Source organism: Rhipicephalus sanguineus, chromosome 1 (assembly GCF_013339695.2).
Source record: "Rhipicephalus sanguineus isolate Rsan-2018 chromosome 1, BIME_Rsan_1.4, whole genome shotgun sequence".
Taxonomy (NCBI): domain Eukaryota; kingdom Metazoa; phylum Arthropoda; class Arachnida; order Ixodida; family Ixodidae; genus Rhipicephalus; species Rhipicephalus sanguineus.
The window spans coordinates 236,836,443-236,858,155 of NC_051176.1; the positions used below are offsets into that span (position 1 = coordinate 236,836,443).

General features: G+C 43.2%; 1 protein-coding gene across 1 annotated transcript in view; it reads right to left on the reverse strand.

Annotated features, from left to right (window-relative positions):
- Window positions 1-1,508, reverse strand: part of LOC119375088 (hepatocyte nuclear factor 4-gamma) — a 134,283-nt gene extending 132,775 nt beyond the window's left edge. Inside the window, exon 1 of the mRNA XM_037645306.2 lies at window positions 1,277-1,508. Within this exon, the coding sequence (XP_037501234.1) occupies window positions 1,277-1,397 (121 nt within the window). The 5' untranslated portion in view covers window positions 1,398-1,508. The remainder of the gene's footprint in view (window positions 1-1,276) is intronic.
- Window positions 1,509-21,713: the final 20,205 nt, after the last annotated feature.

Sequence of the window (21,713 nt, forward strand, 5' to 3'; positions counted from 1 at the left end):
TAACTGTCCCATGTATTACAAAAAAAAAACTTACCCATGTTAGGTAATGCATCATGAATCGCAATATCTCCTCAGAGGACATCAATAAACATCCGTGTCAAATGACGTATTTTCCTATATAAATGAGTCAATTAGCATTGGCAGACAAAAATGTAATAAAGGCACGGCAAGCTTTTGCTTTTAAACTAGATATTTCCCATGTGATGTTTGCGATACATAGTGCAATGGTACAAGAGTATGGATAAACTATTATTATAACTTAAATGTGATAAAATTGGGAAGGCGCCCATCTTAAGCGCCGCCAACCCCAATTCTCATACACATCACTCTGCTAAAAATTTTGGTTAAAAATGCAAGGGATAAAAAAAAATATCAGCAGGCACCACACATAAATGCAAGTCACAAGCTTACAGGGACAGGAAGTCGTCGCGACCGCAAGTAGCGCCATTATTGTCACTTTGGAGTTTTCACATGTCTAAGCAGAAACCATTTCGTCAAAAAAAAGCATTCTTTATTAGATGTTGTGTTACACCTCTATAAAAACAAATCAGCTATACCTCAATAAAAACAAATCAGCTTACCTCTTTATTTTAACTATGTTTTCGTTTTAGTTACAAGATTAGTTAATGTCTACCGCTGTTCATTTGTTTTTAATTTTGCATACTTCTAAAATGCACTTATCAAGCGAACGCGAAGAGTTGTACGGTGAAAGTAGCAAAAGATGGTTCCTGTGGCAGCTTGCAGTGAAGAACGTTTCTTGCTTTGACAGAGTGAAGAAAAAGAAAGCTGAAACTGTTTGTTTAAAAATGTCCTTGATTTCTTCCAGGCTCACACCTAGATGTTTTTTTCTCCTACTCTCGCATATGGTTCGAAGCTGGAATGTCCAACAACAATTACGTCTAAAACGTCCCATGCCGTTGTTTTACTGCGCGTTCATTCATCTCAAGCCATCGTCACACACTATCTACACTGGTGCGCGCCAACTCCGAGCGCTGGCGGTGTCACAATAATGCCGCGAAAACAGTAAATCACAGTGAAAGTCAGTGCGTCGCATAAGCGCCGTGCCGCGTTTTCCTCTGCCATTGTAAAATATACCGAGTGCCAACAGAACAGAGGGCCACAGTGCCGCTCGCGGCATTGCGGGGCGCTCTCCTCCGCCAGCACAGGGAGCGAAGCACGAAGCGTCGCAGCAGCGATCGCGCAGTAGCGTCTCTTGCTCGGCCATATGCTTTGGCGTGCAAATGCGCTGTTGCCGCGTAGGCCTAACGTGCCTCACCTTGCGCGGAGGCGTCGATGGGCATTGCCGATGGGCCTCCCTGGACGATGACGCTGCCCAGCGGTGCTGCCGAGGCGCAGCCCAGCAGGCCGCCCGACGCTCCACTCGGCTCCGCGTTCATAGCGGGGGCCCCTTGGCGCACTAATGGGAAGCGGAGATACTCGGGGGTCAAACTTCACATGGAGCTGCCGCTGCTGGCAGGCAACAAAGGCGATCGCCCGTCACCTTGCCGACTTCGACGCGGACACGTGACCCAGCACTGCCGTGCACGCTTATCTCGAGACCGCGGCTATCTTTGACGCCGTTAATCTGCGCGCAGGCTGTTGTTTACCCAAGATGGCGCGCTGCGACAAGCGAAGCGCAAGGGCGTCGTCTGCACAACGCGCTGTGCCGCCGTTTTGCTGGCTCTTTCGGTGAAACGCATGCACGCTCCGACAACCGAGCAGCTCCCTACATCAAAGCGACCATCCGTTACGTACGTCTCATACGACTGCCATTGGCAACAATGCAACTTAACCGAGTCATAGTCTGTTTGCGACTCCTTCCGCCGCTAGCGTTTGTCATAAAGCACTCCGCAGCCCGGGATTGCAAAGTATGCTTCGCATGGTGAGATTGATGTGAACCGGCAAGAATGAGACCACATAAATGTCTCAGCTCTTCGGAAGCATGCTATTGATTCTATCAGGCTACGCTTTAAGCAAATGCTCTGCGACGACAGTTGCCTACAGGAGGCGCCAAAGGATATTCTTTCGCTGCCGTTGGTTCATCAGAGACTATGTTTATTTGAGGGTCAGAAGATTTGTTATAAGTGGGATTAGCCGAGCGATTCTTTATCTTCACGTCAGTACCGGAGACAGTTAGGCAATTAATGGTCATCTACTATTTAAAGCTTGGGAAAGGTGGCAGTGGGGAATAGGGAATGGGTAAGAGAGCTGCAACCGTTTCACACCAGCAATGCAAAGTTCTGGAGCGAGTTCTTCCTCTATAAACAGTCAATAAAGAGGAAGACAGAAACAAATATTGCAACAGATATTTACAAGAAAAGGAACAAGCTAGTGCTGGTTACAGGTACACGAACCATATATGCTCAAACGACTACACTTTATTTCAGAAGCAGCTTGTGTCACTATCAATGGTAGGAGGTGTACACTAGCAATATCCTTCAGCAACAGATTATAGATGTGTACTTCACTGCCTGATTAGAGAGTCCTGGCTTTGCTTCGCACAGAATACGTTACAGCGACACCTGATACGCGATACGTCCGGTGCTCTGCGCGCACACGTCGAATGCCGTAAAACACAGCTATGGCTGCCGCCAGTGACCGTAATTTTTCACAGCAGCATGGCAGTACCTATATACGGGCCGGGCTGGGACCGCCCAGTTCGACCTCAATTAGCGCATCATATAATTTTCCTGTGCCCTGGCAAAAAAAAAATAAGTGGTAAAATCATTCATTAGTTAGTCTTATTTCGGGTGGAGAGCAGAGAATTACGTACGTTTTCCTTTTTTTTTCTTTTTTTTATGATAGAGAGCAGCTGTTTTGACGCCACTAGGCCTACGGAGGTGGCCCCAAGCCGTAAATGTAGTTTGATTATCACCTGTTAAATGCCTAATTATTCCCTGGATCGCTGTTTTACTGCTACAGTAGGGTATGTGATGACATCTGCCAGTGAACGCCGAGTAGATGCTGACTAGGCGATAATGTGCGGTTGAACAAATTTGGCTGTGCGTTCGCCACTACTGTTGGCTAAGGAGGCTGGATGGCGCTTCTGAGAAAAAGTACAGATGAAGCGAAGCACCGCTGTTGTAGTAATGTTAGGGCAGTTTGCGCGTGCGGCATAAAAATATTTATTGGATCAGCGCTCCTAGAGAGCGTGCATCGACATTTCGGATGATCAGAAGGTGCTCAGCAAATGACGCTGCGTGGATGAACACGTCATAAGGGGCTTTGCCCTCCGTGTTGTAGTGGAATCGACAGTGTTGCAAGAAACTATTGAAATAAAAATGTATAGGTTATTCTTTTTTACTGGGAGCGTGATTTTCGCCACATGGATAAACTGTTTACTATTAGTATTCAGAACAGCTAACGTTAACATTCAACATCATATGTTTGCATAGCCAGGTGAATTCCAGCTTTCGAAGGACGCCACCATCAAGTCCGGTACTCGTCCTGGAAAAACATTAGTCTCGCACATTCACAATCCAGCTGATGCTATAGTTTCGAGTTGCCTCCCTAGAGCACATAAATTTCACTTACGTGCTGACTGCAGGCGGTAGGGGTCGTTGTAATGCTGCCGCAACTTCCAGAAGGCGACCATGTTGTCTGTCATGGCGTATCATACTCTAGTATTCGTTACAGGAACTCGTACACCCGGGGACAACCTTACAAGAAGAGGACCGTCCAGGCCAGTTGTGGCAGCCAGGTGCCGCCGGCGTCGGTCGCTGCTTGGAATATATAGACGGTCAATAGTTGACCACAAGAATGTACATTCTAGCATAGTGTTCAAACGAAGATTCTGGCTCACCGAAGTGTGCTTGACCAATGGATTTTCCCATTTGCACGGCCTTCATTAGATTTATTGTTGTTGTAAAGGGATTAACATGTGCAAATTAAAGGCAGTTACGATATCAGGCACGTAGGCAAGGGGGGGGGGAGCAGGGCCCCCACCCCCGAAGTTCGTCCAGCCTTCTATATTCCCGGGCAACTTTTTTTGCCATGAAAAGACTTTCTTTCGAGCAATTAGGCCTTGGGCCCCTCCCCGAAAAAAAAAATTCCTGGCTTCGTGCCTGTACGATATATATATATATATATATATATATATATATATATATATATGGGGGGTGTTTCACGTAACTAGGGCCAAATATTTTTTGTTTAAGTGATTAACAGCACTTGAACGAAACCACCGATATATGGTTTGTCATCATGTAGCGCTCGTTAGGGCATATATTATATTGCGCTCCCCAGCTGCATTGCTCTCAACCCTACTTCGAGCGAAACAGGTGGCGCGCGGACCGTCAACATATCGCTTATCAGGGACGACGGCGCTTCCTTGCCGTGTGAGGCCGTCAAAAACGTTGGCGCACTGGGAAGCCGATGCCTACAGCCGCAGCAGCTTATTTCGCCATGGTGCGCGCGCCGGTTGTTTCGCTCGAAGCACGGTTGAGAGCGCTGCAATCCGGTAGCGCACTAGAGCAGTCAAGTGGTTTTATTTCATATTTCGCGGGCTTTCTCTAAACACCGGAAAAAAAATCACCACGTAGCATGTACGTTACCACTACGAAATGCAGTTGGCCCAAAGTGGAAACAAAGAATTTTTATGGTTCATCTTGCTTAATTAACTAATTAAGCGCAATTTAAGAAATACCCCAGCGAGCGCCACATCACGGCAAGCTATATGTCGTTGGTTTCGTTCAGTTGCGGTTAACCACTTTTTAAAATATTTTCTTCTAGTTACGTCAAACAACCTGAAAATAAACACAAGGTAAACATGCATTAGCACAGTGAACACAGAAGTGAATGTTACAAATATTTAAATATTTAAATGTTGGAGAATGCGAATGCCTGGTGTGGTTATGAAGCCTGATTCAAGTTCCAAGGGCGATGGGGCGAAATGCAAAGAACACCCGTGTACTTAGGTTTATTTGCAAGTTAAGAAAACTCAAGTGGTCCTTAACTTGCACCTAAAGTAAAGCAAGGTTTGAACATATTTACACTACTTTGTGCCTACCGGTTTATTCTAAAACATCCTTTATGATTCTGCGCCACAAGTTCAACAGGGTAAAAAGATAAATACGAGGGTATCAGAAGAACGCAAGGATATTTAGTAGCGGCTGACGAGTGTTCGTGGCCACTAAGCCCAGCTTAAAAGACGCAATTTGCGGTATCTCATTTTTTAAAGGGTTTTAAGAAGCTCAAAGTGGAATGATAGCCCCTAAAAATATGACAGGAATTCCCAACCAACAAATTTCGTTCGCGGGCGCAAATAAGAGCTATGGAATGGTATTTCCTAACTCTATACCACCCGAAAGCAATTTCTTCGACCCGCCGTGGTTGGTTAGCGGTGAAGGTGCTGCCTTGCTAAGCGCGAGGACGCCGGTTCGATTCCCGGCCACGATGGCAACATACCTATGGGGGAGAAATGCAACAACGCCTGTGTACTAAGGTTTAGGTGCAAGTTCAGGAAACCCAGGTGGCCAAAATTATTCCTTGCCTCATAACCATGTCGCTGCTAGGTGCGTAAAACCGCAGAATTTATTTCTTATCTGTTTCCTTCCAGAGAGTTCTATGAGACAAGACATTCTTGGCTCCCCATGTCATCAAAGTGCGCGCAGGAAACTGGCAGCTCCCACCAAATTGTTTGTACACTGTTGGCTTGGGATACAGCTTCGTGGGCTATTGGAGGCGCTGCATGGCACAAAGCAAACAATGGAGTTTTCATCATTGATAATCCTTCTGTCTGGGAAACACATTACTCTGAATACTAACGGTGCTAGCACAACATAATCAAAATAAATAGTAACGTACAATGCCAATGAAAGTTCTAGTTTATCGAGCCCGGAGACATGGGGATACAAAAGCGCTTCAACTCGAAGACGGCGCTCTCCGGTCTTGTTTTGTTCTCCAATATGGCAACCTAGCAGGTGAACCTGAAGATGGGGTATTACGAGGACACAAAGGTAACGCAAGAAAAATTCCGGCAGATCACACGCATTGCGGGAATCGATGTCTTGCAAAGCAGTCACCGAGTAGCTGCCGGCACACATTAATTTTTTTGCTTGGGGCGAAGCGTTACGAGGTGCATCAGCATCTTAAGTACTTGAGGGAATATCGAGGGTTTACCAGGCACGTCGACTACATTCGCGCCGAAAGGGTAGCCTATGGCGGGACGTATACCGTCGGGTGTCACGTTACAGCACAGGCGTCAGTTTTATCGAAACCAACAACAGCATGTACTCTACGGTGAGATGATCTGCATATCATAAGAAGCGGTCGTTGGCTTACTCCTACGGGGTCGCGCAACGCTCTCGCAACGCTCTTAGTGCTCTCGCGAGACGGCCACGAGAGCACTAAGTCGTAGGAGATAGATAGATAGATAGATAGATAGATAGATAGATAGATAGATAGATAGATAGATAGATAGATAGATAGATAGATAGATAGATAGATAGATAGATAGATAGATAGATAGATAGATAGATAGATAGATAGATAGATAGATAGATAGATAGATAGATAGATAGATAGATAGATAGATAGATAGATAGATAGATAGATAGATTCAAAGAGCCTTTGGCACGCAAAGAAATGCTTCGCCTTTTAAGATGGCTTCGATGAGAAGAGTTCTTTGCCATCCTTGGGTGGATGAAGGCAAAGTACTGGGAAGAGGTAGTAACCCACAGTAACAACCGCGCATGGACTATTTTGGAGAGACGAGCGACACAGAAACTCACGGTCACGATGACGAAAGAGAACACGAAGAAGAGATTCACGTGATAAAACAATAATCATCATCAGCCTGACTACGCCAACTGCAGGGCAAATGCCTCTCCCGCGTTTTGCCAATTAACCCGATCCTGCGCTTGCTGTGGTCACGTTATCCCCGCAAACTTCTTAACTAATCACAACAGCCCACCTAACTTCCTGCCTCCCCCTCGCGCGCTTGCCCTCTCTTGGAATCCTGGTAGAGAGAGAAACAACATTTATTGTTCTCGAATAGGCAGCGCAAAGGCAACGAACACGGACACAAAAAAAGACGCAAACACAAGCGCTTGTGTTTGCGTCTTTTTTTGTGTCCGTGTTCGTTGCCTTTGCGCTGCCTATTCGAGAATCATGGCTCACCAACTAGCCCATCAGTACATTTTAAGCAACATTTATTGAAACAGCAAGTGTCAGAGGAGTTTATCTCCCCTGCCTTCGATGGCAGCTACGAATCCTTGGGTGCAGTGTGTTACTTTCACTGGCCAGCGGTTATCTTGCCTTCGCACTACATGCCCTTCAGGGCATGCACATGCCTATTTCTTCTTCTTGACTTCGACTAAGATGTCCTTAACACCCGTTTGTTCCCTGACCCACTCTGCTCCCTTTTTGCCCCTTAAGGTTACACCTATCATTTTCCTTTCCATTGCTCGCTGCGTCGTCCTGTTTAAGTCGAACCCTTTTCAATCAACGACAACCACAAAACCATACCGAATACGAACCAATTTGTGGACCTTCAAGACTAATTATGCCGTTCAAGCGCCGCGTTTTTCAAAACCGATTAACATACCCGACAGTAAGCTAGTAACGAACCTTATGCTGATAACTCCTCGGACTTGTTTCCTTTCTTTCCCTTCGAGAGCTTGTGCAGGGAAAAGGCGCAAAAAACGAAGATAGCCACAAAGAAGACAGACACAGCGTTGTCCTTTCATCAAAACGCTGTTTCCTTGCACGATGAACAACAAGGTCAACTGTATATACTAAGTATTTGTGCTTGAGTGATTGCTTAAAGCGCTGCCCAGTTGTCCCCTATAAAGTTTCCGAGCGTTTATAAAAACTCTGCCTGCTCGGCTTACCTGATGAAGCCAGCGTAGGAATGGCAGAGCGCAATTGCGGAGCAACTTTCCCGGTGTGCTTCTGGTACCGTGCCATTGTAGCGATTCAGTAAGGGAAGACGAGAAAGCAATGGGGAAAGGAATGAGAGGAGGAGAGGAGGGATTCAATGCATACCGTCGGCTCTTCCTACTCAGGAATCGGTTTTTGTGATACGGACGGCTACGCACGTACAACATCTCGTATGTCGCGTCTCTCCATTCCGCCGATCACCCTACTCATTCGGTGTGAGATATCCGTATGGAACTGGAGACTTCTGATCAGTTTGCTCCAGCACCTCCGATTTCTAGCAACATCTTGACTTTGACAACTCTTGGCTGTGAAGGCTCTTCTCTACCCAAACGCTCGAGTAACGTGAGCAAGCCCACGTGTTTGAAACTTTGTTGATTGTGTTATATACCGTGAAATGCCGAGCAAGCGCCCACACCCGAGCGAGCGCCCCCTCCCTTTTCCGGGAGATCTGAAGTAGGCGCCAGTGACCGAGCAAGCGTCCCCCCCCCCCTCCCCCTCCTCCCCTGCGGCCACTTTTCTTTTCAAGACGAGCATCGCTTGTGTAAAAAAAACCACAAGAATGGGTACACTGAATGCGTATCTCATGTTGTTTATGAAATTCCGTTGTCATGTGGCCGGTCGTATATTGGTCAAACCGGTCGCTGCTTCAATGGTTTGACAGTGACGAGGGGCAATAAAAACAGTAAATAAATGGAGCATTTCGTTAGAAACATGGATGGGCATTTTTTTATTTTTAGCGGCTCTCCCGCCGCCATCTTGAATTTCGGTCCGGGACCGAGCGAGCGCCCCCCTCCAAATCTGGTCGGATTATCCTTCACCGTAGGGGAGGGGGGGGGGCGCTTGCTCGGCATTTTACGGTAGTAGGGGAGGCGGACAGCGGCGCGAAACATGACAGTCCAAAACTGCCATGTAGACCAGGTTTTAGCTGGCTTGGCCATGCGCTTGTGGTAGGGAGACGCTACGAAGGACAGACTACAAAGAATACAGGATACAGTTTAACAGAACGAGAGCTCATTCTGTTAAACTGTGTCCTGTGTTCTTTGTAGTCTGTCCTTCGTAGCGTCTCCCTAAAATAAGCGCATCGCCAAGCCAGCATGAACCAACTAGCCCCTTTCATCGCATTACAGACCGGGTTTTAACGATCTACAAGTATTTTGATTCTGCGAGACATAGTACATACACTTACGATAGTTTCCATGAAGGGGGGTGGTGAGACACCCGTTTGACTGATGGCAGAGTCTTTCAATGCTGACTGGCGAGGATACATCACCCACTTAGAGGTCATTACAGAGTAGTTGAAAGGGTCGGTTGCTTGGGGTGCTGGTGAGCTTGCTCCTCCTTTAGTCAGCTAAGGTCGCAGCGGCTGAGCGAAGACGGCCCACAACGCCTGTCTCCAAACATTGGTTTTAGAAGACGCAATTTTAGATGATGATATCTGCTTGGCTGCATACGCTGCTCATTTTTTCTTTTACTTAGATTACTGTTTTCAATGTCATCGATGTGTACTCGACTTACGTCCCTGCAGCAGAAAAACCTCCCCCAGACTGTCATCCCTTGCGAGAAAAACCGAATGAAATCAATTTGGCAAGAAAGTGAACGGGGACTTGTTAGTACTGTTTCATAATTGGGACAGCGCTTAGAAAAAAAATTACTTTAGCTAAGGGGAGAGACGTCAAGATAGGCCACAGCGCGGACAATTAACTAAGGCTTTTTTTTTGATAATCGAAAGAGCTTTTTATACTCACGCGAACGTAAAGAAGTACTTCAGGTATGTGGTCAATTACTTGGTTGTATTGAATGTAGACCAAGCACATTTAACTAGGAAAAATGTTATGAAAACGTTTTCTCAACAAGAAATATGAGCCTTAACTTCTACTATGAACTACCAGAAGAAAACAAACTCCAAATTTGGATCTCGAGCTACCACATACAAGAAACGTCATCCCAGGACAAAGAAAAAAATTCAGGAGGCCTTCCCCTGCCGGAGAAGTGGGGGCAAGAGAGGCTTGGCTTGGGCGTGGCTGACCTACTGCTTTTCTTTTTCTATCTATCTATCTATCTATCTATCTATCTATCTATCTATCTATCTATCTATCTATCTATCTATCTATCTATCTATCTATCTATCTATCTATCTATCTATCTATCTATCTATCTATCTATCTATCCATCCATCCATCCATCCATCCATCCATCCATCCATCCATCCATCCATCTATCTATCTATCTATCTATCTATCTATCTATCTATCTATCTATCTATCTATCTATCTATCTATCTATCTATCTATCTATCTATCTATCTATCTATCTATCTAGCTGCCTACGTCTGGGTGCTCTCGTGATCGCCTCCTTAACCTGGTATAGACCGAAATTGGCATGGGAGGGTAAGAATTTCGAACAATATTACTGTCTCGTGATGACATGAATAACTTGGAAATCCTGTTGCGTACGTCGTCAAAGCCTTTCCTCCAGACACGTGTGGTACATAGCCGTTTACCACGGGCCGCGGTGTACGGGTAAGCGCCACAGGGGATTGACAGTTTATATACACCCAGGAATGGCGAGAACGGCCGCGAGCAGACCATGAGCATGGAATGTAAATCATGCCCTACGCTATATGCTTGTCATAATTTTCATGTTACCAACTGCCATTTATGTTCGTCATACAGTCACGTCACGAAATGCCAATTTTTGGGGTATACCAAGCTAGCGAACCGGTCACGAGCGCACCATGAGCGGGGCATGTACGAGGGGCGTTCAATAAAGATTTCCCCTGACTAACTTCCATTTATTGCAGGATGCTGAAACTGCGCATGTGTAATGACATAAGTCACTGTAGGTCACGTGCCAATTTGCAACTCTAAACTAATAACGGTCTTTCTTTTAGAGGTGCTGAAGTGGTCTGAGGTGTGATAATGGATGCAGTGGAATACGGAGCAGCAGTCAAGTTTTCGTACTTGAAAGGCCGCACTCCAAGGGAGACGTTCGATGAGATAAAAGAGGTTTATGGGGAGGATTCCCCATCATATGATGTAGTGAATAACTGGCATCGCCAATTCAAATATGGTCTGATTTCCGTGGAAGCGGCTCCGATTGCAGGGCGACCCCACTACGCTGTCAATGAACACACCATCCAGCAAGTGAAGGCCGCCATTTTGGAAAATCGCCGCATTAGCGTTCGAAACCAGCCCAACATGTCAAGATTAGCGTGGGCTCCATGGAAAAAATCATTCAGGATCATCTTCATATGCGTAAGGTATCCGATCGCTGGGTTCGCCGGCTGCTCACACCTTTCCAAAGCAGGTACGAGTCGAATGCTCCCAGGCTCTTTTGACCACGTGCCATGGAAACCAGCAGGACTTTTTCAACAGACTGATTACACAGGATGAATGTTGGGTCCATCACTATGATCCGGAGACTGAAGTCCAGTCGATGAAATGGAAGCACTTGGACTCACCGCCTCCAAAGAAAGCACGCACCCAGCCGTCGACGGGCAAGGTCATGCTCACAGTCTTTTGGGACCAGCACGGAGTAGTCTTGATGGATTTCCTAGCAAAGGATGCCACGATTACTGGGGGAAACTATGCGTCATTGCTGCGGAAATTGCGAGAGACCATCAAAAACAAGAGACGTGGCATGCTCACCAAAGGCGTCCGCCTTCTGCGAGACCATACCCCAGTTCACAACTCACATGTTGCCCAGACGGAAGCACGCTCCTGCGGCTTTGAAATTCTACCGCATTCCCCTTATTCACCCGACCTCACACCATCGGACTTCCACCTCGTTCCAACATTGAAGTCATATTTGAAGGGCAAGCATTTTCCAGATGATGAGACTCTGATTTCTGAAGTTACAACATGGCTTTTGGAGCAACCTGTCGACTTCTACAAGTGAGGTGTTTATAGTTGCATAAAAAGATGGGAGAAGTGTGTGCCCCGGGGTGTCACCTATGTAGAGAAGGACTAATAAATCTGCAAAGTTTCGTTGCTCTCCGTCCACAGGAAGTGGGTCAGGGGAAATCTTTATTGAACGCCCCTCGTATACCATGGCGCCATGACATGCATGTCATGATCTTCATGTCGCCACCTGTCATTCATGTTCGCCATACAGAAATGTCTCGTCGCACCAACTTTGGTATATATCCATGGAAGTAAACGGCCGAGAGCGCCCTGAGGTCATGTCAGGTAAAGAATGCTGTACGTGACATGCGTGTAATTATTGTCAGCTTAACACCTGTCATTTATGTTTGCCGTACAGTCACGTCACGCAATACCAGTTTTGGTGTATATCAAGCTAGCGAAACGGCCGCGAGCGCACCATGAGCGTGGCATGTAAATCATGCTGTACATGACATGCATGCCATTATTTTCATGTTATCACCTGTGATTTATGTTCTTCATACAGCCACGTCTTGAAACATTGGAAAAAGACCCTATGCAGGCGTAATGACGGTGCAACGTCAATTGTGGTTGCAGTGCTGGCCTATCTAATTTTATAACAAAGCCATAAATATTACATATGTACTCTTATGATACAGGCGTCATGTCGGGTTAACGTCAATTGGGGTTCCTGTGTTGGTGTCCTTGGGGAACACTCGACTTAATGAAAGTTTATGAATGACTCTTTTGTGTATATATGTGCGTTTGTAACTGTGTGTACTATTTGTGTGTATGTGTAATCATTGTATATACCACAGTCATCACCTGACACCTGGAGTAGCAAGCCAGGCGACAAACCAGGCTAACCTCTCCGGGATTTTCATTAAGGATTATTATCTCACTCTCCAGTTTTGGCTCTGCTTTTATAGTAATCTAGTAAACATTACATTTGTACTCCTATAATTCCGCAAGCTATATTCAAGCGTTGCTCGACCCCGGAGGAATACGCTAACAAAAGTTTCGTATATGTTCACATCATTGCGCCGTAAAGTGCATTTAGTTTCGATAATACTGATGTCTGTGCTTTAACGTGACTGCTGACGTTACGTCAGATCATAAGTTACCCTTTAAACGCCAGTGTATTCGATGTTCCTGGTAAGCCCACGATGTGCCTACAACTAGTAAACTTACAAAAACACGTCGATCCACCCCGTAACGCTTGGCCCTAAGCCAAAAATGCAGCATAGAACTATTCGCTGACCGCTTCGCATGAAACCGATTCCCGCAAGATGTGCAACCTGCCAAATTTTTTTGCATTGTTGGTAGAACGAATTCGTATGCATCAGTACAATTCACATTGGGCAAGCATGGGCGCGTGGCCTAGTGGTCAAGGCGCTCGCTTTCGCACCGGTGGTACCCAGGTTCAAACCAGCACCGGATATAAAATTTATTTTGTTTCCTTTGTTATTTCTTTGGTGCGCCTCAGCTGTGGGTGAGGAGGGTTCTTTGGAACACCAGCTTTACAGGTCAGTCAACACAAGCTTCGCTTGAAAAGTTCTGGAGTGAATGTAAAGTCGTGCTTCAAGGCTGCGTTAACGAAATCACGCTTCCACCTAGTCCAAAATAGCGTTGAAGAGCGGAAAACTAGATTAGAAGAAGCCTAGTACCCGTGAACACTTATCTGCGTCGACAGTATTGAGCTGCTGAAAGATATGAGAAAAGAGCGTGAGAAAATCCCAGTGGTTTACGAGGAAACGACTTACAGAATAGAAGTGGTACTACGTTCATGGGCTGACTTTTCGCCTAAAAAACTGTAGGTTCCAGGTACGGAACTGGTGTGCTATTTACTGCGAAGTTCAAGCTTAAAAGTAACTGCGGTGCAGTCCAAAAAGCGCAAACAATCCCATAATACCTGACAGCAATGCACCAACAAGAACACTAACAAATGCGTGGAGTGTAGGAGCCGCGTAGCTTACCAGGTCCATTTTCCATGTGGCCGGATGCATTATACTGGATAGACGAGAAGATTACTGAACCAATGCATCAGTTGGCATCTACACAACGTCAAATCTTGCAATCATTCGCATCTGGCCTCTTGCTGTACCAACTCAAGTACCATGTCGACACCAAGACTAGATATCAAGGGACCTAATACACTAGATGCTATATTTATTTTTGAAAAAGCGGGAACATGTGCGTAAGCCAATCATGGTTATTTCTTTTGGACAACGAATTTACATTGTTTGATGTTTGACTGTGACGTAGCCAAATGAACAGTGAAGTAAACAGGCAACGAAGCCAGAAAAAGCATAGGGCCATTATTTGTAGTTTTTAACTGCAGTGTAGTAATTATGACACAAAAGGAAATGATTTAATGTGGACGAAACAAAAATTCGGCAGATCCCACGCACCGTGGGAATCGATGTTATGCGAAGCATGCGCGGGATGGTGACTGTGGCGTAATTTTTCCCATTGAGCGAAACGTTACGGAATGACACTAGAGAAACGTGGAAGTGGTATACGCGCTCTCATATGTTGTGAAGAGTCGCATATGTATTATATAACCAGTTGCTTACAGTTGTGTAACGGTACCAGCAGCAACATGGCTGTTACAAATCAGACGCGGTAAGCTTATATGAAGTGCTTATATTCTTCAATACTGGATAGCGCGAATCCGAGCAGGACAAACAAGAAACACAGGTGCACAGGACAGGCGTTACTCGCAACTAAGTTTCGTTCAAGAAAGTTTCCCTAGATATATACACAGCCGAGTGGCACGTACGTTACAGTCACAGTTACAGTTGTTATGCTTATACTTGTCCGTTATGAAGGAGAATGCATGCACGCTTCACGAAACCGTGTGTATGTGTAGAAGGGGTTCTTCACAGTTCTTGAACAAGGTCATCATCACCGTAATCGTTGAGCACAAGCAGCTGGATCCGACTTAATCGAATCCGTTCGCGATCGCGGCTATGAGAAGTCTAAGTGTAATGAAGTGCGAGGTATAGTGCAGCTGGTGGAAATCCTGGATTCCTCTTGCGATGAAATTATATATGATGCCTCCTGTCGTGAACGTGGCAGCGAGGTCTTTTGATGCCCTGTCCACATCCAAGCCGTCTTTCACGCAATATAAGGACCAAGCGTTCTTGGGTCTTGATAAATCAAGGTTGAAGTCACCGATAATAATGGGAGGCCTGGTTCTCACAGTAGGTTTATTGTAGGAAGCATTGACCCCGGTTTATGCGTAATATACGTGGTCCACGTCGCGGACGACGCGGGCAAGTGGATGGTAGTTGAGCGTCTTCCAGGGGTGTTCTGTCTTCAGCTACCTCACATTCCTTGCGTCTGCCGTGGTGGAGTAGCGGTTACGGTGCTCGGCTGCTGACCCGAAGGTCGCGGGTTCGATACCAGCCGCGGCGGTCGCATTTCGATGGAGGCAAAATGCTAGATGCCCGTGTACTGTGCGATCTCGGTACACGTTAAAGGATACCCGATGGTCAAAATTTCCAGAGCCCTTCGCTACAGCGTCTTTCATAATCATATCGTGGTTTTGGAACATAAGACCCCAACAATTATTATTAGTATCGCTTTCCTTGCGTGTCAATGTGTGTGTTCGTGGTTACTGTGTCGGTTGAGACTCTGTGTCACCTGTGGCACATACCCGCATAACATGAACTCAGGTATACGGGTATGTGCCACTTTTGACTGAGAGAAAGGGTTTCATGACGTACGCGGCAGGTATTTTGCGTTATTCACGTGACGACCAGTGAATCGTGTTCGTTATACAGCGATCCCTTGCTATGCCAATTTTGGTATATTGCAAGTTATGGAAACGGCCAGGAGAGCGCCCAGACGTAGGCGGCTAGATAGATAGATAGATAGATAGATACGTAGATAGAAACGGCCAAAGTGCCTGAGGTTCGCTAAGAAATGCTTCGCATTTAAAATAACTCTTCGCTGGTCGGGAACGAACCCACAACTTTCAATTTCGTAGGTCGTGGGTTCCGTCCCTGATGTTTAGTGGTGCTATTTAGGATTCTGATGTTTAGATAGGCGATGGTGCATCATATGGTGAGCTTGAACGAAAAAAAAAAGGACTTCGTGTCTTTAAATAACGCTTTTTAAATTATGAAAAACGTCAGCTGATATATAGTGCTGGGTCCTGTCGTTTCGTGCCTTCACATAGAAGTCCTCGTTTTTTTTTTCGTTCTTTTTTTGTTTTGTTTTTTTTTGCCTCGTATTTATCCTGCTATTAATTATATGTCATTACAAGTTTTATGGCCCACAGTTATACAGTTTGAAGAAATCATCACAGGAGTATATTGCTACGACTGTGTCTTGATTGCCACGAAGATCTATAAAATGATCGTCAGGTTGATCGTCTACACACTGCGCACGCAAGTCCGCTAAGCGCGTCTAGCAGTCCAACGTTCCAAGCAATGACGTATACTATAGAGCTGAGTGAATTGAAGCTTCGTACTTTTTTGAATTCGCATCATATTTGCACGCATAATATTTATGATTGTCTTCTGTAAAAATGAACTGAGTTATGCCGACCTCGGTGTTTACTTAACAATAGCTGGTGGAAAGAAAAACCACATGGAGGTTACATTAAATCGTCATCTCTGTTCAGCAAAGCACGGCAAAATTAGATGCAGATGCAGAGGTTAGACCTTAGTTGCGCATATCCACTCTGAGATATCGTCCAATACCCGGGTGTTTTTAAAAACTAAAATAATAAAAAATAATGAAGAAGAATGAAATGTCATAGAAATCAAACAAATGTTGAGAATTGGAACGCGAAATGGAGAGCTAGGTCACATATAATTAAGTGAACATGAAGCCATAAATTAAAACGAAGATGTTGCGAATGAAAAATAATTTGAAACAGAGAAAGAGAAAAAATGGTAACGTGACGTTTTGGGCGTGTTGGTATGTCATGCTGAAGCGCCTGTGTGTGTCACGTCTTGCTTTGTCCGTGTTTTTTCGTGCGCTATAATCTTCAGAAAAATTGGTATTTCATGTGATGATGAAATCTCTTTGATACTACATGAAACTCGTGGATGGCATCGCCAACCTTCCTATCGTTGTTACCAGGCGTCGAAGTTCCCAAAAAGAGTAAATTTGCAAAGTCTAAATCTAATCTAGGAAGGCGGAACGCTCCTTTTAAAGGAATATTTTTCCGCAGATTAAGGAATATTTCACAAGAAATGGAAAAAAAAATTCAGGAGCCCTTCCCCTATCGGGGAAATAGGGGCAAGCTTGGCGTGGTCGTGCCTGACCTACTTCTTTCTTTCTTTCTTTCTTTCTTTCTTTCTTTCTTTCTTTCGTTCGTTCTTTCTTTCTATCATTCTTCCTTTCTTTCTTCCTTTCTTCTTTTTTGTTTCTTTCTTTCTTTCTTCATTTCTTTCTCTCTTTCCTTCTTTCTTTCTTTCATTCTTCCTTTCTCTCTTTCTTTCTTTCTTTCTTTCATTCATTCTTCCTTTCTCTCTTTCTTTCTTTCTTTCTTCCTTTCTTTCTTTCTTTCTTTCTTCCTTCCTATCTTTCTTTCTTCCTTTCTTTCTCTCTTTCTTTCTTTCTTTCTTCCTTTCTTTCTTTCTTTCTTTCTTTCATTCTTCCTTTCTTTCTTTCTTTCTTTCATTCATTCTTCCTTTCTCTCTTTCTTTCTTTGTTCCTTTCTTTCTTTCTCTCTCTCTTTCTTTCATTCTTTCTTTCTTTCTTTCTTCCTATCTTTCTTTCCTTCTTCCTTTCTTTCTCTATTTCTTTCTTTCTTCCTTCCTTTCTTTCTTTCTTTCATTCTTCCTTTCTTTCTTTCTTTCTCTCTTTCTTTCTTCCTTTCTTTCTTTCTTTCTCTCTCTCTTTCTTTCTTTCTTTCTTTTTTTCATTCTTCCTTCCTATCTTTCTTTCTTCCTTTCTTTCTCTCTTTCTTCCTTTCTTTCTTTCTTTCTTTCTTTCATTCTTTCTTTCTTTCTTTCTTTCTTTCATTCATTCTTCCTTTCTCTCTTTCTTTCTTGTTCCTTTCTTCTTTCTCTCTCTCTTCTTTCATTCTTTCTTTCTTCTTTCTTCCTATCTTTCTTTCCTTCTTCCTTCTTTCTCTATTTCTTTCTTTCTTTCTTCCTTTCTTTCTTTCCATTATTCCTTCTTTCTTTCTTTCTTTCTTTCTTTCTCTCTTTCTTTCTTTCTTTCTTTCTCTCTTTCTTTCTTCCTTTCTTTCTTTCTTTCTTTTTTTATTCTTCCTTTCTTTCTTTCTTTCTTTCTTTCTCTCTTTCTTTCTTCCTTTCTTTCTTTCTTTCTCTCTCTCTTTCTTTCTTTCTTCCTTCCTATCTTTCTTTCTTTCCTTCTTCCTTTCTTTCTCTATTTCTTTCTTTCTTTCTTCCTTTCATTCTGTCTTTCTTTCATTCTTCCTTTCTTTCTTTCATTCATTCTTCCTTTCTCTCTTTCTTTCTTTCTTCCTTTCTTTCTTTCTTCCTTTCTTTCTTCCTTTCTTTCTTTCATTCTTCCTTTCTTTCTCTCTATCTTTCTTTTTCATTTCTTTCTTTCTCTCTCTTTCTTTCTTTCATTCTTTCTTTCTTTCTTCCTTCCTATCTTTCTTTCTTTCCTTCTTCATTTCTTTCTCTATTTCTTTCTTTCTCTCTCTCTTTCTTTCATTCATTCATTCTTTCTTTCTTTCTTTCTTTCTTCCTTCCTATCTTTCTCTCTTTCTTTCTTTCTTTCCTTCTTCCTTTCATTCTCTATTTCTTTCTTTCTCTATTTCTTTCTTTCTTTCATTCTTTCTTTCTTTCATTCTTTCTTTCTTTCTTTCTTTCTTTCTTTCTTTCTTCCTTCCTATCTTTCTTTCTTTCTTTCTTTCTTTCTTTCTTCCTTTATTTCTCTCTTTCTTTCTTTCCTTCTTCCTTTCTTTCTCTATTTCTTTCTTTCTCTCTCTCTTTCTTTCCTTATTCTTTTTTTTTCTTCCTATCTTTCTTTTTTTCTTCTTTCTTTCTTCCTTCTTCCTTTCTTTCTTTCTCTCTTTCTTTCATTCCTTCTTCCTTCTCTCTTTCTTTCTTCCTTCTTCTTTCTTCTTTCCTTCTTCCTTTCTTTCTATTTCTTTCTTTCTCTCTCTCTTTCTTTCTTTCATTCTTTCTTTCTTTCTTCCTTCCTCTCTTTCTTTTTTTTCTTTCTTTCTTTCTTTAATTCTTCCTTCTTTTCTTTCTCTCCTTTCTTTCATTCATTCTTCCTTTCTCTCTTTCTTCTTCCTTCCTTTCTTTCTTTCTTTCCTTCTTCCTTTCTTTCTCTCTTCTTTCTTCTCTCTCTTTTCTTTCTTTCATTCTTTCTTTCTTTCTTCCTTCCTATCTTTCTTTTTTTCTTTCTTTCTTCTTTAATTCTTCCTTTCTTTCTTCTCTCTTTCTTTCCTTCCTTCTTCCTTTCTCCTCTTTCTTTCTTCCTTCCTTTCTTTCCTTCTTTCCTTCTTCCTTTCTTTCTCTATTTCTTTCTTTTCTCTCTCTCTTTCTTTCTTTCATTCTTTCTTTCTTTCTTCCTTCCTATCTTTCTTTTTTTCTTTCTTTCTTTCTTTAATTCTTCCTTCTTTCTTTCTCTCTTTCTTTCATTCATTCTTCCTTTCTCTCTTTCTTCTTCCTTCCTTTCTTCTTTCTTTCATTCTTCCTTTCTTTCTCTATTTCTTTCTTTTCTCTCTCTTTCTTTCTTTCATTCTTTCTTTCTTTCTTCCTTCCTATCTTTCTTTTTTTCTTTCTTTCTTTCTTTAATTCTTCCTTTCTTTCTTTCTCTCTTTCTTTCATTCATTCTTCCTTTCTCTCTTTTCTTTCTTCCTTCCTTTCTTTCTTCTTTCCTTCTTCCTTTCTTTCTCTATTTCTTTCTTTCCTCCTCTCTCTTTCTTTCTTTCATTCTTTCTTTCTTTCTCCTTCCTATCTTTCCTTTTTTTCTTTCTTTCTTTCTTTAATTCTTCCTTTCTTTCTTTCTCTCTTTCTTTCATTCATTCTTCCTTTCTCTCTTTCTTTCTTCCTTCCTTTCTTTCTTTCTTTCATTCTTCCTTTCTTTCTCTATTTCTTTCTTTCTCTCTCTCTTTCTTTCTTTCATTCTTTCTTTCTTTCTTCCTTCCTATCTTTCTTTTTTTCTTTCTTTCTTTCTTTAATTCTTCCTTTCTTTCTTTCTCTCTTTCTTTCATTCATTCTTCCTTTCTCTCTTTCTTTCTTCCTTCCTTTCTTTCTTTCTTTCCTTCTTCCTTTCTTTCTCTATTTCTTTCTTTCTCTCTCTCTTTCTTTCTTTCATTCTTTCTTTCTTTCTTCCTTCCTATCTTTCTTTTTTTCTTTCTTTCTTTCTTTAATTCTTCCTTTCTTTCTTTCTCTCTTTCTTTCATTCATTCTTCCTTTCTCTCTTTCTTTCTTCCTTCCTTTCTTTCTTTCTTTCATTCTTCCTTTCTTTCTTTCTCTCTATCTTTCTTTTTCCTTTCTTTCTTTCTTTCTCTCTCTCTCTTTCTTTCCTTCTCTCTCTCTCTCTTTCTTTCTTTCTTTCCTTCTTCCTTCCTATCTTTCTTTCTTTCCTTCTTCCTTTCTTTCTCTATTTCTTTCTTTCTTTCTCTCTTTCTTTCTTTCTTCCTTTCCTTCTCTCTTTCTTTCTTTCTTTATAGGTAGCGACCATCCCCGGAACGCTGTTTTCGGGCTGAATCGGCAAGGTGTCTTTCATGTTGTTTCCAGCGTTCGTCAGCCTCTAGAACGGCCCAACGAAAGGACCATCACGCGATCGTGGAAACGCGGGTTAGGAATTCAATTTTCTCGAAGTCGGAATTTTTCTGAAATGTGCAATTCCGGATACCGACCTTACGCGTTCCTCAGCAGATCGTTTTTTAGTCCTCCAACACGAAATATTTCAATGAAGCGCCCATAGCAAGTGTACTGTCTGCTTCCCAATTGTTTTGTTTTTTCCATCTTCGGTATAACGCATTCGTATGCTTGAGTTCAGTTCACACAGGGCAAGCATGGGCGCGTGGCCTAGTGGTTAAGTCACTCGCTTTCTGGCCAGGAAGACCTGGATTCAAACCCTAGCCCAGGAAAGAAAATTTGTTTCGGCTTATTTATTATTTATTTGGTGCGCGCTGCAGCTGTTGGTTTTTGGGTGAGACCTTTTTCTCCAAGAAAAGGAAAGGTTGGCGCAGTTGCCAGACCAGCTCCGCTTAAATAAATAGCTATATATGAAATTGAACAGCGTATAGTCTAGAGATTGCGACGTCAAGTGCTCGTGCTTGGCAAATATTACTGTTCCAGTGATGCGACAAGTAGGCCTACTGCAATTTTGAGGAGTTCATTAGAGACGGCACACAAAATTCACTCAGCATCATTTGTCTTCTAAATCTTACTCCTCTAACGAATATTCATGCCGGCGAACTATTAATAACTTGATATATATATATATATATATATATATATATATATATATATATATATATATATATAGTGTGTGTGTGTGTGTGTGTGTGTGTGTGTGTGTGTTGTGTAATGATATCCCCCACGCAAGCTGTCCTGTTAAGAAGCTTCCATTGTTTATCATTACATCTATGTCTGTAAGTAATTAGAGTTGAGTCGGCCAAATCTTGATTGCCCATTAAGCGTGTGTAGTATCGAGAGATGCCGGTTTCCCATTTACCCGGAGGAGAGGGTGAAGCCGAACTAACTGTGCGCTGCTGGAGGTACACAGAATAAATCTGTCACCGTTGCTATCCAAATTTGGCAGCTTGCTTATCCAAGGATAATCCCAGCGGTATACTATATTACATGTCTTGCACTAAACGCAGCCGATAATCAGGGATGCTCAGGTACATGCGGCCCCGGGGGCGAGCGTACTCTTGGACCCCCTCCCCGCCCCGGGCCTCGAACTGACGCTTCTGGTCTCATCCAACATTTCGGTAGCTCCACGACGACGACGGTGTCTATCACCTAGCTCTCGATTACATGCGCTCTA